This window comes from Bombus affinis, chromosome 15 (assembly GCF_024516045.1).
Source record: "Bombus affinis isolate iyBomAffi1 chromosome 15, iyBomAffi1.2, whole genome shotgun sequence".
Classification (NCBI taxonomy): Eukaryota; Metazoa; Arthropoda; class Insecta; order Hymenoptera; family Apidae; genus Bombus; species Bombus affinis.
This window is the reverse complement of record NC_066358.1, coordinates 7161421-7188203: the sequence shown is the minus strand read 5'-3', so window position 1 is coordinate 7188203 and position 26783 is coordinate 7161421. Positions and strand designations below refer to the sequence as shown.

General features: G+C 42.7%; 1 protein-coding gene across 3 annotated transcripts in view; it reads left to right on the top strand.

Annotated features, from left to right (window-relative positions):
- The window catches only part of LOC126924840 (optomotor-blind protein), a 165527-nt gene that overhangs the window by 67108 nt on the left and 71636 nt on the right, over positions 1-26783 (top strand). For 2 of the 3 annotated variants that reach the window (XM_050739755.1, XM_050739753.1), the window contains exon 4: positions 2199-2361. In XM_050739755.1, the coding sequence (XP_050595712.1) occupies positions 2199-2361 (163 nt within the window). The remainder of the gene's footprint in view (positions 1-2198; positions 2362-26783) is intronic. The other variant, XM_050739756.1, reaches the window with a different exon arrangement.

The window sequence follows — 26783 nt, the reverse complement described above, 5'->3', positions numbered from 1 at the left end:
TTGCAATGATTCCAACCGAGCGATTCAACCTTCTGCCAGTCATTAGCTCGCCATTAACTTTTTCCTGGATGGCCGAAACGTGCAGACACGCGTTCTCACGAGCGTTGCCACAATCGTCTAGCTCCGTTTAACGTTTTTCCGCGTCGCGAGGGTGCTAAACGGAACATAATCGGCCGGCCGGGAAAGCAGCCGGGAAATTCGTCGACCGACTTCGCGAAAACCACGTTGGGCTTCGAGATTCCTTGTCACGTAAATGGCGATCCTCTATGGTCGCGCTCGTTCTCACGAACGTACGAAACGGTATTCTTTTTCTATTCGCTTTCTTGCGTCGGCCAAATCGTTTATGCACTCTCATTTCCCGCTTTTAGAGCCACGGTGTTTGTCTTAAACAGTTCATATCTCCTTATTTAGAGGTTCTTTAGAGTGGAGATGTTGGCGCGAGATTTGAAACTCGTGATATCCTTTGGAGAAATCTTGATTTCTTTGGTGAAACGTAGAATGGGGCAATAATGGTGGAAAATTTGAACGATAATTGAGTTGCACAGAAAAAGTGACCAACTTTGCCGAGATTAATCGTTTAGTTTCTCGAAGATTACACTTTAAATAATTCTGCCTGTAATGCGATTAGTTTTCATATATAATTAAAATAATGCTTCGATTTAATCGAATAATCGAACTGTCCTAATTTTTCTAGTTCCTCTTGGCGACAAATTTTTCAATAAAATGTACGCAACATCTAATAAATGTCTATAGTTATAGATAAATGTCTATAAATTTCGCCATATTTATTCGCGAAAATAACCTGCAAATAACAATTTTCTAAGATTCCACGGCCGTTATATTACGTTAGCAACTAAGTGACCAACCCAATATTTCCACCCCAAACGTCAGCGTCGACTTTTCTCAAATTCCACACGATATCACGTCCCTTTCGACTCTCGAGTCCCAAAGAAATAATTTAATATGGAACTTTGGTAAATCTGAAAGTGAAAGAAAAATGGCCAAGTCGACTGCAGATACCGGGTGGCAAATAGGAAGCGGATGAAAAGGTGTCGATCGAGCGAGTTTCTCGGCTGATTCCTCTAAGCACCGGCTATCACGATTGTTGTCTTTGAAGGGAGGCGTGTCTGGTCGTTCGAATCCATCGCAGGTGGGTCAAAACGAGCGGACGAAGAAGAACTCGTCGAACGAGTTCCAAAGTGGCTGCGGTCGTCCGAGTGATGTAATCGTTCGTTGTGGTCTGCCTTTCGATTGGCCGTGTGTCGACTTCTCTGTTCGCGGATCTCGCCGTTTGGTTCTCGTTGCATTCGCCAATTGTTTCTGTATCGAGTGTCTGGTCCCGTAGAATGAGACAGAAGCAGCTGGAAATTTCGACTTAACGTGAAAACTATGCTGAAAATGGTCAATTCTTAACTCTTCATAGGAAATTTAAGTACACGTAGTTTACAACGATTTTTGTGGGGAAAGCTAACCGTGTACGTTTGTGGGAATTTCCTTTAATTTTCTGTAGAGAATAGAAATTAAGGATCGTCATTCTGATTTCCTGGCAGAAACTTCATTGTTTCATCGTCGCCAGTGTCAACACTTTGCATCTTATTGACACTGTTTTGGAAGAACAGTCGTTTCGATTTTATGCTGACATTTTTCGGAAAATATTCAAACTCCTCCATTGTCTGTTGAAATAGGAGTGAAATTTGTCGGTATGAACATCTAGGTGTCGTAGGAAGATTAGGCAAATATCTTTGTTCGATTAACGCGAGCTTCTGATATCATTAACCATCAGAAGTGTCTGATCGACATACTCGATAGATGAAGAAATCGACGTGTTCCTTTGTTCATTTCTACCCAATCGTAAATAATTTTCCAACAATTTCAAGATCTTTCGATACGTCTATTCTTACGTGTATAAAAATCCTTGAATCTTTTGAAAATACTCAGAAAGGTGTACAGTCTCAGGTTCCTAAATTTCCTTTCTTTAAAAGCAAACTGTATAGAAATTGAAGAGATCTTTTTACCGCTTTTCAATACGTTTGCAATTTGAATATGCAGCAAGCGGACGAGCACGTGACAAGCTTACGCATGTGAAATACGTTCGAATCTGTCGAATCGTTGGAAAAGATGTAAATTTTCCTGCTTTATAAAGAGATGTTACGATTGAAAAGATTTTTAATGATTTTTTGAACGTGTTTGTCGAGTAGCAGGTGGATGGTAGCGGGGAAGGCAGACCCGGAAATGCCGAAGAGGATGTACATCCATCCTGATTCGCCGAGTAGCGGTGAGCAGTGGATGCAGAAGGTGGTGAGCTTCCACAAGCTCAAACTGACTAACAACATCAGCGACAAGCACGGCTTTGTAAGTACTGTACGTAACGCCAACCAAACAATTACTTACTTACTAGCCTAAGTTGGAGCTCCGAGTCTCGCAATTAATCGCTAACGTTTGCCCGGCTAACGACCTAACGATCGACCGATTAAAAGCTCGTTAGGCCGCGTGCACGCGGCAGTCTCCGTCCTCGACGATGACCACTTTACTACTTCGTTTCGCCAATTTTCTATCTGTTACATTAACATATAAATTTATTAACGCAAAAAATTAATCTATTTGGTCGATCGCTTACAACTTCGCGTATCCATATGAGCCTGCAAATTAATTCATGGAAAAAATTATCGTTTAAAACTTGCCGCATGTTTTCTCAATGTTCTGTTTTCTATACCACGGTGTACGTTTATTAACGCGAAAGATTAATTCGTGGCAACCGAGTGGTCGATCTCTTACAACTTCCTGTCTACGTCGTGAATTTTCTATCTGCCATATCGCTCTGCAAATTCATTAGCATAAAAGGTTACCACTCAAAACACAAGCCATTCCTAAGATCAAGAATACGCTCATAAGATCTAATAACTTGAGCAAACTCGCTCGCTCTGCTCTCCACCTCCACCTTAACAAACAACGAGCTCCCAATACGCTGCCACGTTTCCCTATATCAAAATCTAAAAACTTGGCGGTATCAACCTGTTCCTGTTAATCGTTATAGATAGCATAAAATCTACCAAACGCGAGAAAGCCCAAATTGCCATTGATCTATCCCTGATAGCTGTTATGAATACTATAAAAACCTAACAATCTGAGCGATCACCTCGTACACGTCACTACCTAGAAAACGACAAGCCGATGATATACTGTCCCGTTAGTCTGTATGAAGTGCAGAGTGCAGAAAGCACTCGAATTAACCTATCTGCGAGAATTCGTGTGCCCATAATCCCAGCGGATTAAGTTATCGCGATGGATTTCGGCGTCAAGTAGTTGCAGCAGCCGGTGTCCCGATGGTGGCCTGGCCCGCTCCTCTCTATTAGCCTCGCCCTTGCCTCTTCCTGCCTCCTTGCCGGGTTGCATATAGTGGTCTCTCGATCGTTTTCTGTGAGAAGAAGACGAAGACGAAAAGAGAAAAGGGAGAGAGGGGAGGCCGTGGGTCTGCGGAAGCCAACGTCGGACCAAAGAAGCCTGGTTCTTTCAGCGGCCACCACTTCCCCTGGCCCCCTTTTGCCCGGTGGACGCTGCACCGTTCTCCTTTTTTGCGAATCCTTTTTGCGGCAGTCCCATGTCGGCGTCCTTTGAAGGATCCTGCATCGCTGGCTCGTGAAATCTAGTCCTCCAGGCCGGGGCCCAGAGCGATGTCAATGGTTGGCACAGCCCGACCTTTGTTACGACCAGCAGCCTTTCTCTTCCTCCTCGTCCTCCACCTCCTCATCCCTTCAGCCTACTCTCGTCTCTCTCTTCTCTTCTCTGCCCTGGTCTTCTGGTCCGATCGTTCCAATTTCTTCGTACTGCCGCACGGATTTCCTATTTTCTCAGCCTCTACTTCGATTTTTCCGGTTCATCGCGAATTCGATCTGCACGCAGCCGGGGGCAATCGCGATACGTACGCTCGACGTGTACTCGCAGATTTTTTAATGCCAGACGGTAGGTGCGATACAAGAACCGATAATAGGTTAATACGATCGAGTGAAATGGTGTCTGGTCCAAGTTTAATTCGGAATAGATGTTTCTGGCACTTCCTTATACCTAGAATTCTGAGATAGAGATGAATAAACGAATAACTTTGGATTTGGTAAGGCGAGTGGAATTAGGATCAATGTATTTATCAACTTCTCGCTCGTTTCCATATCTTCCTACCGCTGTATGATGAAACACCGTGTGTCATATGCGCCAGCAGGTTTCCCATTTTCTCAGTCTTCCCTTGCATTTGTTCAGTTCATTGTAGATAGGTACTGGATAGAGTTAGACACCTAAAACACGTATTTGCAGATTTCGTGACGAGAATTATGGTAATACATTTACCACGTAAAATGGTGGTGACAGTTGTCAACGAATGACAAAGTTTGAGAATATTTGGAAATTAATAAAATTACGTGGAATATGTGTTTTCCATATTTCTTTACACGAGCAACTCCAAGATAAAGAATGATAAATGAACAACGATATTGGGAAGACGAATAGAGTTAGGGTCGGTCTCTTTGTCAACTTCTTGGATGTTTTGATTTCTTCTTATCGTTCTATGGTGGAGCACCGGCTGCCGATACGCCACACCAGGCTTCTTCTCAGTCTTTTTTTTTTCGTCTTTCCATTTTATTCCGAATGGGTCCTCGATGAGGTTGGAGGTAACCACCGTGTTAACCACGGTTCACTTGTGTCTTCCAGACTCTATGAGCCTGTGCACGAGCCCAGAAAATGTATAAGAGGCAGTTCTAAGAGGGTTGTTGGAGCCGGTCAACCCTTTCCGAATTCGGGGAAGATTCGAGGAGCACGGTTTTCAAGTATTGCTTTGGTTCGCGATATGTGGGGCGGAACGAGGCTTTCAGAGGTGATCGTCAGCTGCTGGACCGTTATCTTGAGTGATTCGGAGATGTGTTGTTAGCTAGAAGGCTTTTTATTCGGTTTTCAACCCCTTTGTCACATGGATCGAGTCGTTTTTTCTAAATAAAACTCTAATCGTACGAGGTTTCCTATGGATTTTGATATTTATCTAGAAATGTACGTCGTTACAACGATGCAAACTTTCCCTCACGGACTATACTTCAATCTTAAATGCAGTCCGCTTTCATAAAAATAGGCGAAGGTGTTGAAATTTGCAGAATTTTTTAAACAGATTCGAAAGCAACGAAACGATGATCTAAATCTTCTCCAATTTCACGTGAATATATCATATGTCACTTTGAGAAAAGCAACCTACAACTCTTTCGAATTTCCAGCTTCTTTCGAAAATTAATTAAAAGTTGTTCGCAGGAGAACTCGGTTAAAAGGCAGACAAAGTGGCTACTACGAGTCCCTTGTTCCAGTGTACAGAAGACTAAGACATTCGAGTACATTTGCGTTGAAATATTCCAAACAACTTAATCCAACATAGGTGACCAATTAATGCTGTTAAAAAGGATTGCTCGAGTACTTTTCAAAAACCTGAAAACATCCTCGAAGCTGCGTAAGACCCTCTCGAGAAACACACCTCTGCTTACAAACCCTCTTCCACCCCCAAAACACAGTCCCGAAGTGTCCATCAAGTAACCACGAGAACCTTCATCTCAGGTAACAAAGAAAACCTCCAAGAACGACGACAAACTTCATCGAGTTTTCCACGAGGAATTGACCAAAGTCCGAATCCATTAACCCCGAAGACACGGTCCGATGAACAAGACGATCCCAAAAATTCCCGCGCTCCTGGCAAGCCAAATTCACAAAGATTTCAAGTCTCCTTTAAACAGAAAAGGAAAGGGAAGAAAAAGGAAAACGGGAGCAACAGGAGCTGACCGTTTTCCCCGGTGTTTGTTGACCTCGTGGTCCTTTAGCTGGAGCTGTGTTTGCTCGTGTGTCAGGGGTCTAAAGACGAGCACTCGAGGAAGCCATCTCGAAGGACTCGAGACGAGTCGAGTGTCTCATTTTTGTTTGTCGCCATGGGATTTTCCCGACAAAAGGCAGCCGAGGATTACGGATCCGTCCGCTCCCTATGAGTCCGAGTGCTGTTGGCGCTAATTTTCCTGATTTTCGCCTGACTTGTCTTCCAATTGTGTCGTGGTTCGAGGAAAATTAGGGAAACACCGAGAGTCAAGTCGAAATCCGTATTCCAAGGACGTCTGAAACTGTTTTCTTGGGACTGTCCAAGCTTCGTCTAACGATCCGCCTTTTGTTTAAACGGTTCTTAACGGTGATTGACTTTAAAGCGAAGCTATTAAATAAGGAGATTTTGGTTCGATAGGCGCGCCAAGGATGAAGCTTTTAATGGCGAGATTTTCGACATTCTTTAAGCGCTACTCACACTTTCACCTAAAAGTTTTCAAGATTCAAACGCAGTAGTTTAGTGCTGCCGAAGGCTCATTTGTACATATGGAAGGTCGTTTGTCTACTGATGGATCTTCGTCTGGTTAGTTCTGGAGGAAACCTTGGTTTAAAAAGTGTTTGAATGGTAGTAGGATTCAGGCAATCCTTTAATTGCAGCTGATGGTTTGGAGTAAATTTTCGAGATTCAAAGACGGAAGAGGACGTATCTGTACATACACAGAAGCTCGTCAGTCTGCGACTGGCTTCTCGTTCCATTAGGTAATTTTCCAGCCCTAAGTGGTTGGAAAAATTACAAGATAATTTCGTCGCGGGATTCTTGTAACTCCCTTGTACGCTTTTCAGCACTCGTCTGAAATTTCACCGATTTAATCGTAAGAGTGTTAATAAAATTTCAGAGTCTTTTATCATAACACGTCACAACATAGACGCACGTAAATGTTTTCTCTGATAAACGGTCCAGTACTTTTGTGAACCAGTTGTATGTCAGTTGCAGGACAGAGAAACGACGTAGGAGCGACAGAGGCTCGGAGTCGCTGGTTTTCCCTCGATTTAGTCGTTCTCCGCGCCACTTGATCCGCTACCTTTATCAAGAATACTTGATCTCGGCGTTTAATCCGCGCCGCGAGCAGGCATCCGTCGTCCTTTCAGCCGGGATCGGCCAACTGCTGGCATAAAGAAGATCCGGCGACTCCTCGTTTTCGAGTGCTTCGACAAAAGCGCAACCTCTCCACGTCTGGCGTCGGTATCACCGCTCTTCTCGCGAGTATCTATCTCCTTATCTGTCGTTCTTAGATTTTTCAACCTGAATTTCCTCCCTCGAATCTGTCATAAGCGAATCTGACCGATATTCTCGTAATGGGAAGATGGATGGAATCGTAGAATTACGAAATTGTGATTTGTTAACTCTTGGAGCATTTGGAAATTCTTAATATTTGTTACCGATTCGTCGATCGATCGCAACACTCTGCTGAAATTTTCTAAGCTTCCTACGTGTCAAATGGAGTTTAACGATACGCCAAAGTCGACAAAGTAAAGCGTGTGTTATTGGTTGGAAAGGTAACTTAGAACTCGTTTGGCAAACTGTTTTAGAATACGCGAAGATTGTTTGTAGACGTTGATCAAGCGAGTAACACTTTTGACAGCAGACGATGACAAATATCAGAAATTGAAGACCAGTAGATGGTTAGAGATAGAAAGATATTAAAATAAGCAAGAAACTCTGTGTAGAGCAGCCGCTCCAATTAACTTGATAACTCTCCAACTCCTCCACAGCTTTAAACCTCTCGTATTTCCTCAAATTTTCCTCCACCAACGCAACATCTCTTATTAAACCCGCACCAAAGATTATTTAAAAATCCAGTCAGCCTGCCTACCCTTCGTACAAAATATAAAATCCTATTCGGCCACGTTGGACGTCGAACATCAGCGAGAAACTTCGAGAAGCGAACAACCTTAAAAAAGAAAAAAAGAAAAAATATAATAAAAGTAGTAAAAAAAAAAAAAAAAAAAAAAAAAATGGAATCAGTCAGAGACAGGTCCAATCGGAGGTTGGTCGGAAAATCAGTTTTAATGTCCATTTCCCGCGGTGCACCGTTCGAGCCGGTATCCTTTTTCCAATATTCCGAAAATTAAAACGGGAAACAATCAGCGCGGACGAACGAATCGAGCGAAACTGGATCAAACGTGCCTCGCAGCTTTAATTATCCAGTGTGTCCAGGCTTCGATCGCGAGTGGAAAAGCTTCGTACCGGCGAGAGGAGCCGAGCGATACGCGGGAAATTGCACGCTCCCGTTTTTTTTCCTCGTCCCGTGATTTGCTTAGCGTGTACCTGCACACCTGTAGTTCTGCCTCTCTGCTCTGTCGACATGTCGCTTAGCGTTCCATTACCATCCCTCCACCCCGTACCACCCCACCCCATCCCATCGTTGATTTTTCCCATTTTACCCGCGGTGACTCGCGATCGAAATTGTTCCGAGCGCGGAACAGTCATCACGAGTGGAAAAAATTGAAGTGTATCGGGTGATGAGGCTGATGGGTGCGCTTGGTGGGCTTTGGGGTGGTTGAAGAGAGAGAGATAGAGAGAGAAGGGAGAGACAATGTTATTTCCAAAGTTGTTTAATGGTTTAGGAGGTTCCTTTTGATTAGAATGCTACAATGATGCTAGAATTAAAGCTTCGAAAAGTCTGTCTTTAAGAAAATCTTGATAGTTTGGTAAAATGGTCCGTGTTCTTTATCGCGTAGATACCATTTCTTGGTGTTTTTACTGTGTACGTAATCGTATTCGAATTTTAAGCTAATGTATGTGCCATGTGTGTATTTTATTGATCTCTGCCTATCGGCTACAGAGTAAAATTGATTTACATAGATCTGTCATTTACATTCTCATTCAACCTGGATATACGTTAGTTTTGATATAACAAATTTAATATAACGATCGTGATATTTGTAATATAACAATTATATTCTACCACGTTGTAATAATTATGTCCCAAGACCTTCGAGTGGATGCATAATCGTTTCTAGAATTTTATTTGCCGTAGCATTTGTTTGTCCCACTACACGTGGAATATCAGAATAAAGAACAACGTGGAAACGAGATACGAAAATGAAACGTGGATGCGAAATATCGAACGATATTAAAGTTGGCAACTCTTAAAACCCACATCCACTTCACGGTGATTAATGGGCACAGAAACAGCATTGTTAACTGAACAAAAAAAAACCCATCAACCTTCCCTATTCTTCCGCCGAAAACCCTAAAAAAAAAACACGTTTCTCAACGCCGATTGCCGGTAACAACATCCTAATACACAGAAACTAAAAGAGGGATAAAAGGGCAAACAAACAGGGACAGACAAACAACGAATTACTTTTTGTTGAACAAGAGCTCGACGTGGTTACCTTTTTTCTTTCTTTTTTTTTGTTTGTTTCTGTACGCTAGTCCCACGCGTTTTCGTTGCGTGCACGCACCCACGCGGCTTAGCACACGCGTGCGCTCGCTCGTTCACACGCACACGTTGTCTCATTACGGAATCGCGTGCGCATCGAGGCGTCGTTCGTGTGAGCTTCGACCGTGGTCGGGGGCCATTTTGCTGTTCGTCGTGCGACCAACACCGACCCGATTCGTGTTCCGTGCACTCGCGTGTCCTGCACTCGCGAGCGTGTTGCACGCGCCATTGCGCTGCACCACTCCCGCCTACACCCTCTTTGATTTCGAGTTGGGACCATGTGGACACGTACCTGCAGTATGTTGACACTCTGGTCGATTTGTATTAACAATACGCGAATGTTACTTAAAATATATAAATTTATAGGAAGGTAACGATGAAAATCACTGTTTACTATTTTCCCGCGAAATCAACAGTTTCATAGACATAAAGTTTTACACGCAGCTACGTACTTGTATCAAGTTGTCCGAAAAGTTTCTTCCGTTTTATGAGGAAGTAATAGACGCACAATGTTTTTTGTTTTATATTGTTTCATCGAATTCATTCTGTTGTGTTGAGATAAACACTTGGTTTCACGTTTGTATGAAGCTGCACTGCTGTGGAAAACACGTTTGCGAAAGAAAGACACTTTTCGGACAACCTAACGCAATAGTATTTAAAATGCAGCATGAAATCAGGTGTTAGATTTGGGAAATTTGACGACTAGACTGTGAATGCTCGTGCAAATTCATTTTTCCACCGAACGTAATCGATAAACCGAGGCTTTAATAAAAAGTTGCCTCTATACTGTTAAATACTGTGAATTGGGTGTACACTATTTTATACATATAATTATATATATAATACAAGTATATTTATATATATATGATCGTATATAAAAAGCCGATTAAATTAATCTGGAGAAGTCAATGGCGTTTGTGATCGTCGTATCTTACAGAACAATTTTGTTACTTTACAGCATCTATATCTGCAAATTCTTTAATTCTTTAATTATAAGACAGATTAAAAAGTGTATTCTAAATAGACAGGAAGATTCCCAATATTGATAGAATTATTGCCACTTAAACAGCAGATGAGATCGAATAAGAATGATCAGGTTGAAATTTTCCGAAATGTCATCAATCGCGTTTGAAGAGTATAAGGATAGGGAAGGGCTTAGACCCTCTCTCGCAGACGTCTCTGTGAATCGTTTGGCATGACCACATTCGGCACGCACTCCTGCAGATTTCCCTCGGGGACGCCTCTCTACGGTAACGATCGCGCGCGCGAATTCTGCGGCAGATTCTAACCGGAACGACGGGGGTGGCGAAGAGGTGGATTTCACGAGGGCTCGTTCACACGTTCCTTTCTGGCTCCGGTGAATTTGCACGTCCCTCGGCTCTGATTATACCCGAATAAAAGCCTTTTTTTTAAATCTCTTTTTCGTTTGCTTTTACTTCCCTTTTTTTTTTTCCTCTGAAAACCCGTGTTTTGGCTGCGTCGATGATTTTTCGATGAGCAACTCGGAAAATCTTGTCTAGTCGTTATCGTCCGCTAACGAACTCGTTAATATCGATCAATTAGAAAATTTCGCTAACGATATTAGTTCGATCGTACGACAGTTCTGACTTCATAAAAGTAGCAAACAAAAGACACAAAACGGATACGTGGAACGCGTGTCTCTGGTCTGACGACCGCTTTCACGCGAATGTTTGTGCGCACGAGGAAAAACGTGACGATTACTTTGAACTTCACCAATATCGTCAAACACCATAAACGTCCCACTTTGTTCGCGATCATCAGCTTCTCCACACAGCCGTACAAATGGCTCGCAAGGTTAGCAAAAAGCTGCGTCAACGCGGTCGACAATCCTTTCCTCTGAACATGGAGAACCACCCAGTCGACAATCTTCGTCATTCTTGATCCCTGAACATGCACATTTACTATGGCGGTGAAGAGAAAGTTTAAATAAAGTAACAAGTATAAAGAGACAGTATAATGAATTTATATTTAATAAGAGCAATGAATAAATATAATATATAGCATAAAAGAGACATAATTGTTAGCTTATCATAAATTACCAGCTTTAAACATTTGAGAAATTCCAAGTTGCGAAATGTAATATATAAAAATATATAAAATATCCAAAGTGTGATACTTGATGCCATATTTAACAGGTGAAACGATCTTCTATGTAAATTCAATTCTTTTTAATTACATCGATAAAATCTGAAATTTGCATTAATATCAGCAACCCAGTTATCAATATGGCGAAGAGTTGATAGTACGGAAATTGCTAATATTCACAACGTAGCAGCTTTCAAGCAGAGGTTTCACACGCACCAAAGGCGAACTCAAAATAGTCACTTTGTTGGTATTGCTCATTTTAGTAACTTTCTACTTAAATACTAATCTAAATTTTCCTTTACCCACCACTGTGTTACTATGTCAACGTGGAAAATCCAAATGCTAGAGACTGTAAACGCGCCAAAGACGAACCCAAAGTTCTCGCTTTCTTCGTACTGTTCAGTTTAGTGCTTGCTACTCCGATACTAATATTAGTATCTATCATTGTACGGTATCGTAGCCGACGCCGACGTAGCTTCATGTTCCATAGTCGATTAACGATCGCGCATTCCATATCAAGACATCATCGCGTCGGGTCGATTCAGTGCCGGGCAATTTGCGTTCGTCGAGCGAGAAACGGGCGTGGAATCCGGTCCATAGTGGCTGCTGATCGTTATAATAAATGGGATAATGACATAACGGGTACGCCACGAACGTCGAGGGGGCCAGATACGCGTAATTATTGCGTTTGCATCAGCGCATCGCGGTTCCCTTCGTTTCCTATCTACGACAAGGGTGAGACCTAAACGAGAAGGTTTTCTTTACGGGTGAGATCCTTCGTTCGTTCTTCTTGTTATTAGTTGCCACTGTTAGTTCCTTTAGATACATGTTGCGTTGTGCAATTATGTATTTTCTACTGTATAAATTAATAAGTTACGTGAGTGTATAAACGTTCTTATCGCGTAGATTGAATAAGCAATTTTTCCTATTTATTGCCTGCTAGGATTCTTCAAATATTAGGTTGTCCGAAAAGTGTCTTTCTTTTACAGACGCGTCTTTTACAGCGATGCATCTTTATACAAACATGAGACCTAATCTGTCGAACGTTGTGATCTTTACTTTGACAGAACAAAATGGATCGTACGTAATTCGATAAAAATAATAATAATAAATGTAGTAATAATAAATGTACACTGGTCTCTCATTTTATTCGCGTGAAACGAATCCACGGATACTCCGCGTAAATCGAGCGACCGGTGTATTTGCATTTAACGGGAAGAGTAGAATCTCCTGGACTCGAATTGTTTTAGAAAATTAGGAAATCTAACTTCTCTTTTTCGTTCCCATCGAAACGATTCATCGACTTTCGCCTCTTTGGATCTTCGCTTTAGGTAAATTCGTTGGATCGTTATATGGTCGACTATTATCTGCTAGGATCACTGACGCGCGAGCACATGGGAGCGCTGTTCCACGGACCAAATACAGTTTCCGGATTTCGTGGAATCGAATATTCGTTGGAGAAAATTAAGATTGATCTACGTACGCGAATCGAGCATTTATCCAACTCTGTTAAGAAACTCTGGCCGCAACTGGTTACAACCTTCTGATCAGGCGCTACAACGCTAAATTAAAGCTACGTACGGTTAGAAGTTTCCACTTTTCTACTTATAATTGCTTCAGTTCGTATAATCACGCCTGATAAGAAAACTTCGTCGCAAGCTCTGTCTATAACCGGCGTCCTATGGGAACACAGTAAAAGACAGCGCTTGGTTTCATTAAACCGGCAATTTAACTCGACCAAATACAACGCCATAAGATTCGTTCTACAGAATCTTCAACTTCTGCAATCGACCAAGGCGATTAAATTTCCCCATGCAAATCTCTCACGCCCATGTGTATAATAACTGGACTTATAGTCTGGCAGAAAGATCGTCCTTAAAAGATACTTAAACTGCCGTCTCTTCGTACCTTTATCGTACAAGACACTCGCCAGGTGGGCGTACGAAAGTCGACGTGTTGGCGAGGAACGATCGGTTTTCCAGGCGGCAAGAGGCGTGTGTGGGTTGATCGAACCGCGTTAATTCCACGATAAAATTACTTGGCCGACTCGTTTCATTATCTGCTGTTTAGCGCCTACTCCTCCGGCCCTAACAACCCTTGCCGTCCATCGCGGTGACTGATTACAATCTTTATAGCACGCGGCTCGTTCGACTTCGTTAGCCGGTGTCTCCAACACCGATGTCGTGCAATTATCCTCGCCGATAGCAGCTCGACTCCGATCGTAATCGCCAGTTTCGACGCTACGTGCTTTTATCAGAGTTACCTGACCGTCTTTTGTCCGCCGTCGAATGAAATTGTTTCGAGCATACGGTGTAAAGTCTGCGACGAGAATTAGCTTGTCCGAAAAGTTTCTTTCGTTTTATAAGGAAATTATTGAGAATTTTGAGAATTTTGCATCTTAATAGCCGAAATAATGCTATAGGAACAGTAAATTTACACTTAGAATTTATATTAGACAAATTATATTTTTATTTGATAAACGATTTCAAAGATATTCATCGATACACACTTGCACGCGCCTCAGCACTTTCTTCCGTACCCGACTGCTAACCGACTGAACAATTTACATTCATTTGTTTTCGAGACAATTAAAAATGACATAAAATTGTACGTATCTCAATAAGACGCACGATGCTTCTGTTCTATATTAGTTTAGAGCATAATAATAGAAATAGAACGAAATGGATCATATCTAATTCAACAAAATAATATAAAACGGAAATTGTTGCTCATCACGTTATGAAACGAAAGAAACTTTTCGGACGACCCAACACTAGCGCGCAATACGTTTATTTTCCAGCGAAGCGTTCCGTGTTTGTCAGGTTCTATCGGGTCGAGTAACGAGTTTCTTATCGTTTGATTGCTCGAAAAATAGAAAGACACTGAATTTTTTACGAAGCGTGAAAATATATTTCGACTCGTTTTAAGTGAAATTCTTGACGCTGTTCAATCTTTAAACTCGATCGAACGAGGAAGAATGTTGGAAGAATCGTCGAAGGAGCTTAGCAAAGGTACTGAACATTTTGATACGTGCGTATCTCTAGTTGCATAAACTGTTTGATTACGTAAACGTTGTACGCGATTGGCGCGGAAACTACTCGAGTTCTATTTGCCAAGCTGAATTTCCTCAGACACCGTTGCACGTTCCAGTGGTTAAGAAGCTACTCAACTAGAGAACCGCGTAAACCGGAAACAAGAATATTCCAAACACCATTTTCTCAGTTTATCTTGGAATTTTGTCCTACCAGCTATTTGCATACGTCGTTTTATAATAAACGAGCAAGTAGATAATTCCCTTTTGAAAATCGGCCATTAATCGGATACTTACGTAACGAGAAATCGATAGAAAATGAACTAGTGTGGCTTTTGAGAAGCTGGTTTTTTAGCATCGCGTATGCCTCGTACTTTCGACAGTTCGACAATATAATAAGAAGCCCGAAGCTATGCAGAAAATAAAACGAGAAAGCGGACCATAACGTATATTCGTACAAGATGCGGTGGCTACCTCCAGCCAATTTCTGGAAAACGATACCGGCTCACGTCGAATTGCACGTGTCGAATGCTAATGCGCGGCTGGCACCTGCGCCGCTGCCAATAAGAACCGAACAAGGCGAAAGGCGGTTATTCATGAACTGCAGTCTCGCGCGCGATCGGCGGGGGACAAAAAGGGTGGCAGAGAGAAAGAGAGAAAAAGGGAAAAGAGGTAGGACGACGTATGCGGGTGCTGATTAACGACCAAGGGCTAGTCGCAGTCTGGCGACACGGGCCTCGTTCTTTTAATCATCAAATTATTGCATTAGAAATAAAAATACGAAATAAAACGAAACACACAAACTTTTGCCAATATAACGGAAATCGTTACTGGTCATTTTATTTCGTATTTTATTCGCTGATAGTACAGTTGAATTAAACGAAGAATTTCGAAATTAAACGATCTAATCGTAAATTGTTACGGCGTCCAGTGGCTCGATGATGACAGTTTAAGAGTCGAGAGGACAAGCCTGCTTGTCGTTTGTTATCAGGGACAGACCATAGTCGGTCAGGTTCAAGGCCGGTGTCGCAAGAGATTTTCCTTCGTTCGCTAATTTTTTCGTTTGGCGACGTGGTTAAAGAGCTTTCGAGAGTTTTGGAAGATCGATTGCCGTTAAGGGGCACGCACATGCGACGCGCTCTGGTAAAAAGAAATTAAGAAGGTGAGTTTGCGGGATAAACGCGTTGAAGGTTACGCACTCGTTGAGAATTATGCACCTGAAGTTATGCAGTGGGGTTGCCTGTTTCGTTACCAGCTGCGTTACGCGTTTCGTTTAAGGTTGATCAGGCTACGTATACATAGGAACTCTACGTTATCTTCGAGCAGTGAAGCTTGCGCGATCAATTAAAGACGTTTTGTAATTTTAATTAATGCGATAAACAAGCGCCTACTTTCCTTATTGATACGTTACTTTAATTGCGAGTTCCGAAGTCGATAATTATTGGGAAATTCGGTTTGATCTCGTTGGAAAAGGCATAATTTTATGTCTACAGAAAACATACAAAACAAAAAAAAAGAATGATTTTTTCTCGTCTGAATCGTTTCTTACCAAAGCGCGTCACATTTAACGTCAAACGTCATATTTTTACAATTTACAGAAGATTTAAAGACGCGAAGTGGATACTCGATTCCTTAAATTGAGGCTCTCTGGAAACGGATTAATCGTTTCGTTCCAATGGAAAGTTGATGGGCCGATTATTCAAATGTTAAAGAAACGAAAGAAAGGTCGAAACTGACCCAAATTCGGCGTTTCGGTGGGCGAAATTACAGGCAAACGCCAGTTGCCCGGGCAGAAGTCAGGCAAAGCGTGGTTCTCTCTTTATCTGGTCGAGTTGACCGCGGCACGGAAGTCCAGCAGACCACCGCGCACGCCACGAAATTACAGTGGAAACACGGAACCGTCAGGTTGACCTCGCGGCGAGCTTAAGCCTCGTGCACATCGATCCTCTCTCTCTCTCCTTTTTCTCTTTCTCGCCGTTCTGTTCTCTTCGTGGTTCATCAAAAGCGACGGCTGACTGACAGCTGTCACACGCCGACGCTCCTTTTGTCTGGGTGAATTCGTAAGTGAACCAGTTGGAAAGATCGATAGTCGATTGTAGAGATCGAGAACACGGCGCAAAACCGCGACAGCTGTTGCCTCCGGTCGATCATCGTCTCTCTTTGAAGAAGTTGGACGCGACAGGTGACACGCGCCGCCATAAATCGTGAATTAGAATGTCAGCTGGCGTTATCAGGCCGCGAGTCGACTGTCGTGCGACTACTTACGCCCTCGATGGATAGGGAGGCGCTGGGACAGTTCGCTTTCTTTCCTGCAACTCGGTCGAATATTTTGATCCGTAGACTGCGGGTCTTCCTTCGCCGATAGTTGAGCAAATGCAGTGTAATCTCAGTTTGCTTCGGTAACTACCAAACCACTGTCTCGATTTCCTGCTGCGATTATATTTCTCTAGCGTTAAGGATGTCTGAAATTTGAAGGAAACGGAGAAAAGTGTGGTCGTCGTTGGGAAACGTTTAACGCGCAGTGAGAATCGTGCATGTCGTGTTTTAAGGTTCAACGTATGAGAAAATTCCCTTGGCCAGTCCCTGCGCAGAATTTCTCGTTCTAATTGAGTCGTCGTAAAAAGTTCAATGTGCTTTTACCGTTAAAAAAAATCGTAATACTCCTATGCAAAATTTCTGGTTCCTATAACAAAAATTCCAGTTTCCAAAATGTCTGTCAAACGTCTTTTTAGCATCTCGTGAACGTTCGTTTGTTAAAACTTCAACGAGATAGCATGAAACCATAAAAATTGCAGGATCGCTGCGAGATGCGCCTTCCGAAGCGATCTAAAACCACAAAATCGAAGAAATCCTTCAACCTCGCGATCTCCAGTAGATAGCAAAAATGTCTACCGCTCCAAAAAATGCACGAAACCATCCTTCGTCTACGATTCCAACTACTCCTTCAACTCTCCTCTCTAAAAAAAAAGAAAAAGAAAAGAAAAATAATCCACATTGTCCTGACTTCTCCGAGACACTGTGGATCCATTAATAACCGACGATAGCCACCCCCGGGACACAGTGTCGGGCGACTAGACTCCTAGAAACCTCTACGGCTGTCTCCCACAGCCGCAAAGAACCGTCGTTTATGTTCGGTAGTGGGGCGGTGGAAGTTTCGGGGCGGTCGCAATCCCCGTCGGCTCGTTTTAATAGAATCGAACAGGCTTGTAAGGCGATCCCGAACGATCTGTCTTGCCAATCCAGTCTTATCCAATCGAGAGTCGCCGCGTTTCTCACCCTCTTGCCGGCGGACGCAAACACGCACAGCAACCCCTGGCGTTAACGGAAGGCGAAGTTGCACGCGAAGGGCGATGCTGATGGATTCCCGCGGATCTTCTTGTGATGTGTAATGGCGATCCACAGAGACGGATGCTTTTCTTCTGAATGGTTTTACGTGTGTCAGGGGTGGGACACAAGGGGTATGAGAGTCGCCGGACGAATTGTAAGAGGGTTTCCACTAGCTTCTTTTTTGGGGTGAACGTACATATGTCGGTATATATGGAGGGACGGAGCAACTGGAGTTTCGCGGCTCCGGAAGATGGCTGATGGAAGTAGGTTTTTAGGGTGAGTTTTTGACGGGCCAGGCAAATGATAATTGGATAGGAAGGTTTAGGTGATACGCGAAGCTTTCTCCATACGGAAACTCGAAAGTGTCGAAAGTGTCGAGGGGTTGAACGACGATCTGTTTGCGCAATGGTTTGGAAAGAAGGTTTTTCGAAAGTATATTTTCCTGAGCAGAGTACGAACTTTTATGCAAATTTATGTTTCAGCGAATAAATATAAGTAAAGAAACCAGACTGGTGTTGAAATACCGTCAATGGAATTTTAGTATCACCAGGTAGTATTGATATGTTGCCTGATGATGCCGATGGTTTCTATTGTCTTATGAGGAAATGATAGACGCACAATATTCTTTGTTTTATATTATTTCATTGAATCATGTATGGTCCATTTTGTTGCCATAGAAATTCAAAATGACGTATGGAATCGTATTTGAGGATTATAAAATATCAAGCAGCGATAATTTCGTGATACTATTGTACAGTTTTGCGTAGATTTCCTCTGTACAGCTGATTATTGCTCTGTGTTCATCGAACGCGTAAAGAACAGTATATGAATGTGCGGTAAACGATCTACCGATCTACCACATTGTGCTCTCGTTCAAATTGTACTTTTTCAAAAACTAAGCCTGGAATAAATCTGATGAAAACGACTACTTTGTAATTTTATATGAACAAATTTTAATGTTTTTGTCAAATACTTCGCGCTTAAATTTCTCTAGTATAAGTTTTGTACCTTAATCGTCGGCGATTCTGTTGTTAAAACGACGCGCTTCTTTATATCCACCTAACCACCTAACTATACCTTTCATACCTATTGCAACGTAGCTCGTATTTCTGCACATTAGAAGACTTTAAACGTCACAATAAAATATTCAACATAAAAATGAAAGAAGAAATCCCACGTACGACCAACGATTCTCCTATATTTTGCTCAAATTCGATGCTGAGAACCAAAAAGAAAGAAGAAAAAAGCGCGTCGAAATTAGCCGGAAGAACAGGACAGGGTTAAACCCAACTAACGTTCCTTAACTCGCTCGTTTCTTGTAACCCAGAAACGGAGAGTTTCAAAGCGACTTTCTCGAGGCCACGTCGACGAAAGACGTATCAAAATAATCGAACGTTGACGAAGGCCAGACGAAAAAGAACAAAAGACACGGAGGCTCTAATTAGGGAAAGAAACGCGTGCTCCTTGACGAGACTGGCCGAAGAAAAGAGCTGGAGTTCGGCGGTGGTTGTGTTCTGCAGCCTGTATTTCGCATCGCCTTTGCGTTTGAAGATCGTCGAACGCGCGGCGAAAAACTGTGGAAAAACAGGGATTTAAAAAAACGGACGGCTCAAAGGCGAAACGCGGAAATTGCCCCCGACGCTTTTACTTCCGTCAAACCCACTCCCGACGGAGAGGAAAATTGAACCGACGATTTTTCTCTTGCGCCGATTTTCACCCGAGAATACTTGTTTTTGAATTATCAATAACAAACATTTCACACAGGGAATTCCTAGGAAAAAGCTTCTTGAACGTTCTTCTCTTGCTTTGTACATTCTCCAATTTTCGGATTGAAAATGATTTCCTCGACTTTTCTATGACGCTTGGTTTTCAATTAATCAGCAACGAATCGTACAGGAAATTTCTTGGAAAAATTTCTCCAACCTTCTTCCCTTTCTTCTCGGATTGAAAATGATTTTCCCAATTTTTCTATCTCTATATAATACAGAATGCCTACTTAGTTTTGTGTCATCAACAACGAATTCTACAGAGAATTTCACGAAAAAATTTCTGAAACGTTCTTCTCTTCCATACATTCTGCAATTCTCGGATTGGAGATAATTTGCCCAATTTTCTATCTTTACCTGTTTCAACGTGTAATTGTTAGTGATTGATGACGCGTGATTTAATCGATACCGTATAGCGGATACGCCGGTTCGTGAAAGTATTTTGACGCTTGATTAATGATTCCTCTATTAGTTTGTTGCATTCATCGACCGATTTTTCTATCGGTTCGTTCTCTTCCTCAACGACCAGAGCGAAATAAGTTCACTCCATTGGCCAACTTTCTCGTTGCACGTACGTACGAACGATCGAACTATACGTTTACACTTATTCAGCTGTAATTGAGTATCATTAATATCGAAACTTGTAAATTGCCTCGCTCCATTCTCAGATGATAATCAATTCGAAGATACTGCTAGCGAATATGGAAAATTGAAAGACGAAGGTAGCAAGAAATTGAGAATTTGGCGAAAGATGATATTTCTGAAAGGAGGCTGATTGCTGGTTCAGCGGCGGCATAAAATTTCGTACGTCGACTATCTGAAACGTTGGTTCCCAAGGCAGTCGACAAAGTGTAACCTCGAAGCAGCTAAATAGTTTTTGTAGAATCCTGCCGGCTCTTGGATGGTCGGTAAGAAGATGTTCCTGAAAGAGTTCTTTCTCGGAGAAGGGATCCTAGGCTCTCTCGTTGAAGGTAATTTACCACCCTTGACGATGTTTTCGCAAACAACTGACGCTAAAGTCCCGGCCGCTTCGCCTGGAATAATTCTAAACGCCGCGAGAGCGTGGAAGAAAGAATTCTGAAGGAAGCCGCGGGCTTTTATCCCGGTGAAACACGGCGGAAAAGTTTCTTGTAATTCGAGACGAGAATTCTTTAACGCGCTATATCATCCACGCTTGTTAATTCTTCTTGTAAAATTAATCGTGACCCGTTCAAAGAAACGCCGTTTTTTACGCCACGGACTTTGAAAAACTTGCCGCGGAATATTCTTCGCTTTGAATCATTAGCAACGAATCGCGTAGCATATTCCCTATTCCCGAAACGTTCTTCCCTTATTTCGCACTTTTCCTCATTTTTTTCCGGTTGAGAATGGTTTTATATTTAAGAGATTCTTTTCATATTTTCAGTAGAAAATATCTTGATCCTGAGAATCGTTGTCTCGCATCATTTTCTACTTCTCGGATGTGAAAATCATTAATTGGAAATCACGCAAGGTGTAGTGCAAAATTGTGAAAAAAATGTCAAATGTTCCACCGTTAATCTACATCCTCTTGCAGTGCTATACTTGGAAAGGTTCTTTAGAATTTCCCATATCTTGCCCTTAAGTGTCCAGAAAGTTCAAATTGTCTAAAATTCGTAGTAATTCTTTCAATAAATTTTATTTCGCCTTCCATTTTGCAACATACGATACAAAAATAGTTTAAAGTGAAAACCCCGAGAAACACAGTTTTCTATCAAAGCCTCTAAAAATTCAAATTACTCAAAAACAACGCTAAATCTGCAGAAGGTTCCCAACTATTCCGTATCATTCTCACATTTATGCTAAACGAACTTAATCGAAACTTCCAAAGCAAAGGCCAAGACTAACGATAATGATAATAATAATAAGAAGAAGTCTCAGAAGTCTCAAAATTCAAACTACTCAAAACCAACTTCCCAATTATTTCGTATCATTGCCATCCCTTGCGCGAAAACAATCCTAATGCAAACTTCAAAACCTAAGACCAAAAATAATAATAATAATAAGAAGAAGAAGCCTGAGAAATATATTTCTCAAATTCCACCGAGATTCAAACTATCGAGAACGAACGATGAACCTGCAAAAATTCCCAAACATCGCATATCATAGCCGCCTTTGCGCTAAAAAGCAAACGTAACGCAGAAGTTTGAGAAACACATTTTTCTCGCAGATCCTGTCAGAATGCAAACTACCCGAAACAAGGCGAAGCCTGGAAAAAATTCCCAACTATCCCGTCGTATCGTTCCCACCTCTGCTCTATGCAACAAACCTAACCGAAGCTCGCAAACCTAAGACCAAGACTAATAACAAGAAGAAGAAAAAGTAGAAGAAGAAGAAGGAGAAGAAGAAGAAGAAGAAGAAGAAGAAGAAGAAGAAGAAGAAGTTCATCCAAGGCAGAGGCCGATTTGCAAAGCTTGTTAACAAAGAGCAGAGAAGACGACAAAGACCGTAACCACTCCGCTCCTCGCCATCCCTCTCCCTCATAGCGCGCTCGCGCTTCGTGTGAACGCTCCAACACGCACACTCGCGCGCGCCTACACGTACACACTTTCAGGCATTCTCAGTCTCACGGGGCAAACGTGCATGCGCGTGCACATATTGCACATACGACGCAGCATATGCGTCGGGGAAGCAAGAAGGGCGTTTCTGGAGGCGGTCGGCCGCCCCCACTACGTGTCTGCCAAAGGGCCAGGGGTGGGGAGAGGGTGAGCGAGACAGGGAATGTGCAGTGTATCCTGTGGAAGGGCAGACACAGTCCCTTCCACCGATCCAACTGTCCCTCGTGTTCCTTTTTTGCACGCGCGTTCGAAAAGGATCGCTGTAAGAGACCCGTGGAGGGGGTGGAAGAGCCGTGGGCAAAGGGTTGGTTTAATCCCACACGCTGCTGGACCCTGTCGGAACTGCTGTTTTCGTCGGGCAATTTTCGCCGACGCGCTCGAGGTGTCGTAATTTGTGCGACGTTAAGGGATGATCGAGGGTGGTTTTTTCGTGGAGGATGGAGGTTTCGGTGGAAACGAGGGACGTTCACGGGGTCGATGGTAGGAAGTTGGTTAGGTTCGCGGAATTTGGTTAACTGATCGCGTTTGTTCAGTTAGGCGGTGTCGGGGGTGGTTTCTTGGAGGGCGATGGAAAATTAAATGACAGTTCCATTTTATTTGTTTTCGAGTATTACATTTTTCTTTGCTCTCGTGCAGTAAATTTAATTTACCGGTCTTCCTACTGTCGGATAAAATCGATCGTAGGGGATGGTTTCTGAGAGGGTGAAAGGGAAAATTGGAAGTCGCGTTCTCTTTGTCTCTTTTGCATTTAGGCTTGAGCGATCGAAATGGAATAACTTTCAAGTATCTCGAGTCACCAGTTTCATTTATTCTCCTTCTACAATTCGTTTTTCGGCTGCTCAATTTAATATCAAGTTATCTGAAGAACTTATCAAGCATCTGAAACATCGTTGGAAAATCGTCGTTTCGTTAATCGGGAAATTTGACTTGCAGTTTGATCGTCTACGTAGAAACGTCTTTCGTGGAACGAACAAGTGCAAGAAGGAAGAAATGCAAAGAAGGAAGAAGAAGAGAAAACCATAATTCTCAAAATAACGCGTTCTTACCGTATCTCGTATAGAAACTCGTGAAAGCAAGATGCCGAAGAAAGAATTGCAAGGGAGAAAAGGGAAACAGAAGGGAACCTTGACGTCCAAAAAAAAAAAAATCCATAAACGCTCGGAACGTCATAGAGCTGACTTTCGAGACGCGGGGAAGCATCCTCTCATAACGTGAAACGAAGAATTCGAGTCTCGTAGCTCACCCTTCGCGACGATTTCCTCCAGCGAAATTTTCTTAGAGGCGACCGAATTTCCGCGACGATTTCGCGCGTGTCGGGCGCGCGAGTCCGCAGAAAAAGCGGCACGAAAGGAAAATAAAGGGTCGCCGGGACAAAGTGGTCCAGGCAGTGCGAAGAATTCCCCCGTGTTCGGGGAGACGGGAATTCCTGGAATTCTTTCGGCGGGCGCGCCCCTCCGCCGGCTCACGCATGGCGCCACTAAAGCGAAATAGACCAGGGACACCGAACCTTTCGAATATTCCGACCGAAATTTATCGTTCTTCGTTGTACCCGCCATCGACTCCTTTCACTTTTTCTTCCACCAGCGAAAGTGTTCGTGAACAGAAATCGCGTAAGTACACGTATGAGTAGTACTCGTCACGTTAAGTTAATCGCCGCTGTACAAATTTCCAATATTTGCCAATCTCTGTCTGTACGAATTCTTATCGCCACGAATTTTTATGTACACTGCTTTCAATATTCAATTTGAATTCCCGTCCTTACGGATTTTGATATTTGCCAATTTCTATCTTCGCGAATTATTGCCTCGGCGAACTATTGGGTTGGCAACTAAGTGATTGCGGATTTTGTCAATATCGCCTAATGACAAAATCCGCAATCACTTAGTTGCCAATATTATCTTTGCGAATTCTAATTTTCGCTTACGAATTTTTACTTTCGCGGATTCTTATCCGTACGATTTTTTATCTTTACGAATATCGATACTCATCAGTTGCTGTCTTTATGAACCTTAATATCCGAGAATTTTTATTTTCCGAACGTTTACCTTCGCGAAGACCCGTCTTTGCCAATTTTTACTTTCACGATCCCTTTGCATCAGAATTTCTGTTTTAAATGTCGCGCCACCAAGACGCCTCCTTTACAGTACTTCGTTTGCAATTCAGTAGGTTTCTAGGTTTGTGAATAAATTTATGGGAATTTAATAAAATTTAAGGAAGTTTCAAGTACGAAAATAATTGCAATGATATTTGATGAATTCTCAGCCATTGTACGATATTTAAAACTCATCGATCGAATCGAAATATTTCTTTATTCAAACATATACACGATACACGATATGACAACACAATAAAGCGTTACGATATTAAACGTACAAAATATATATCGATGTGGTAACTCTAAAGTCACGTGCTGTTATAAAGAACTCGTATCGTCCTACTTCATAACCCGACGATGTAACCAAAATCGTGTACCATGCTCGACACTATTCTTAATTTCAGTAGCAACCAATCGATCTTGGCAACGCGCGTATTCGAGTCTCGCAGCTCCGTACGAACAAATTTCACTCTGTACGCGTTTTCGACATGAATCTCATCGAATTTAAATTACATTTCATTTTAACGTTAACATTTATTTTCAATTTCCAGTACTTTTAGTCTTTCACGAGATAGCGTAGCACAATTTCGAAAACACTTTGCATCTTATCTTTGCGCTTACACCATGCGTTTTCGCATGTTGAAATTTCCCACAAACGTATAAAAATTTGCGGTAGCTGTAGTAAAGAAACCGAGAGGGAGAGAAAGAGAGAAAAAGAGGAGTGCGAGCGTCGTGAAATTCCCTGGTCGACGGATTGCGTAACGCGACACGTCGAAGGATACACAGCGTGGCAAAAGACGAGGAAAGGCCCAAAGGACGTGTCGTGGTTTTCGAGATGTCGCGCCGGCTTAGCTTGGACAAACCGGGACGAAGAGCCGCGGACTTGTCCGCCTCACGCTTCGATGGTGAGCGACAGAAAACTGCTGCTCCTCCTACTCGTCAACCCCCTTTGCTTTTCACCGCTCTGTTCGCCTCTGATTTTTTCATGCAGTCTCGTTTTCACTTCTGCCGCCCGATTGTTCGTTTCGCCGAGCCGGCCGATATCAGCCGCTTATTTGCCAAATCGATTAACTCCACGGGACAAACGGTAGAAAAAATCGACGAAATCGCGAGTATAGGATCTGCTCGAATAACATGTACAACCAAAAAAGTCATTCTTTGCCTCGATTTTCTATGCAATTATTTATTTTGCATAAGGTTCGAGGGTTCAAAGACGCGTCTACTGGCTTAGTTAGATGTAAAAACGTACAAAAACGCGCGGTCTGTTGGCGAAATGATGAGAGAACGCTGAGTAAAATTGCTTTCGCCCGAGATATTCGCTTTGTGATAAAATCGAGTCTGAGAAATCGTGCAAGTACGCTGGAACCTGTTCGATCACCGATCGAGTACGAGTGAACCATCATCGGCACGAGGTTATTCCACGCGCGAAAATAAGCGAGAAAGATCACTGCACCGCTGACTGTATACTGGTACTAAAATCACCACCTGAACGCCTGCATCGTTGCAATCTGACGCTGTTGACACGCAGCCAAAGATATGCAAATGCCAGGCAATAGCAGAAATAAACATGTTAAATGAATTGCACCGTGAGAAAAGAACAAACGGCAGACCAAACCGTTGGAAAGTCGACGTACTCGTACCACTGCTACATGTACGTTCTTTTACCTGTCTTTGTAATAACTTGATCGATATTATTTGTTAATAAACATCGCTTATATCGTGCAAAGGTAACACGAAGATCGCGGGACAACGTAATAAATCCGTAAAAGAAATCAAATTCGCTTAAGATACTTATGAATAGACTGCGGATATTTATGCAAATTCGTTCATTATCGTTTGAATATTTTATATGTTTCTTCCGTCGATTTTTGTCTACCTTTGATTTTCCAATAAATGTATGAAAGTCCGTAGTTTGCTTGCAAGAATTTGCAATCCGTAGATACGTAAGCGTGCGCGTACTTGCAAAACGCGAGCGTGCGTAGCGACACTTATGCAGTACGTGAATTCCAATTGACCAATAGCGAAGGATCGATACGAAGCGTAAAATTCGGACGGTGGAGCGCGGAAATTCGTCGGCCGGAAGCGGCATGGAGTTCAGGGCCTCGTTTAATTATTCGGGAAAGCCAAAATCCCGGAAGGTGTGACTGGCGCCGGCCGAAAATGTGTTTATTCGGGTTAACGCCGCTGCGAGGAACGCCGGCGTGTAAACGGGGCCGAAAGCGGCGCACAACGAAATGAACACAGAGCCCGCGCTAATTAATATTTACCCTCCAACAACATCACGCCACGCCGCCATCGCGTTGCTTCGCCTTATCCACGAGTAGTATCCACGAAAAATAACTCTCTCTACCTCGTACGGACTAACAAAAGGAAAATTTTCCTTGTAATTTGCTACCCTCTCGTACGTCGTTGTTGCTTCCTTCTTTCTCAGTTTCTGTTTTTTCTCCTTTTTCTCTTCTGACAAGGTTAGTTTACAGCCGGAGGTGACGAGACGAGGGGGAACGTGTTTCTAGTTTCGGTAGAGCGTACGAGTTTTACTCGGAGTTGTAGATCCGTAAAATAACTGTAAATCTAGAAATTTGGTCGTCGTTGATACGATGGGGA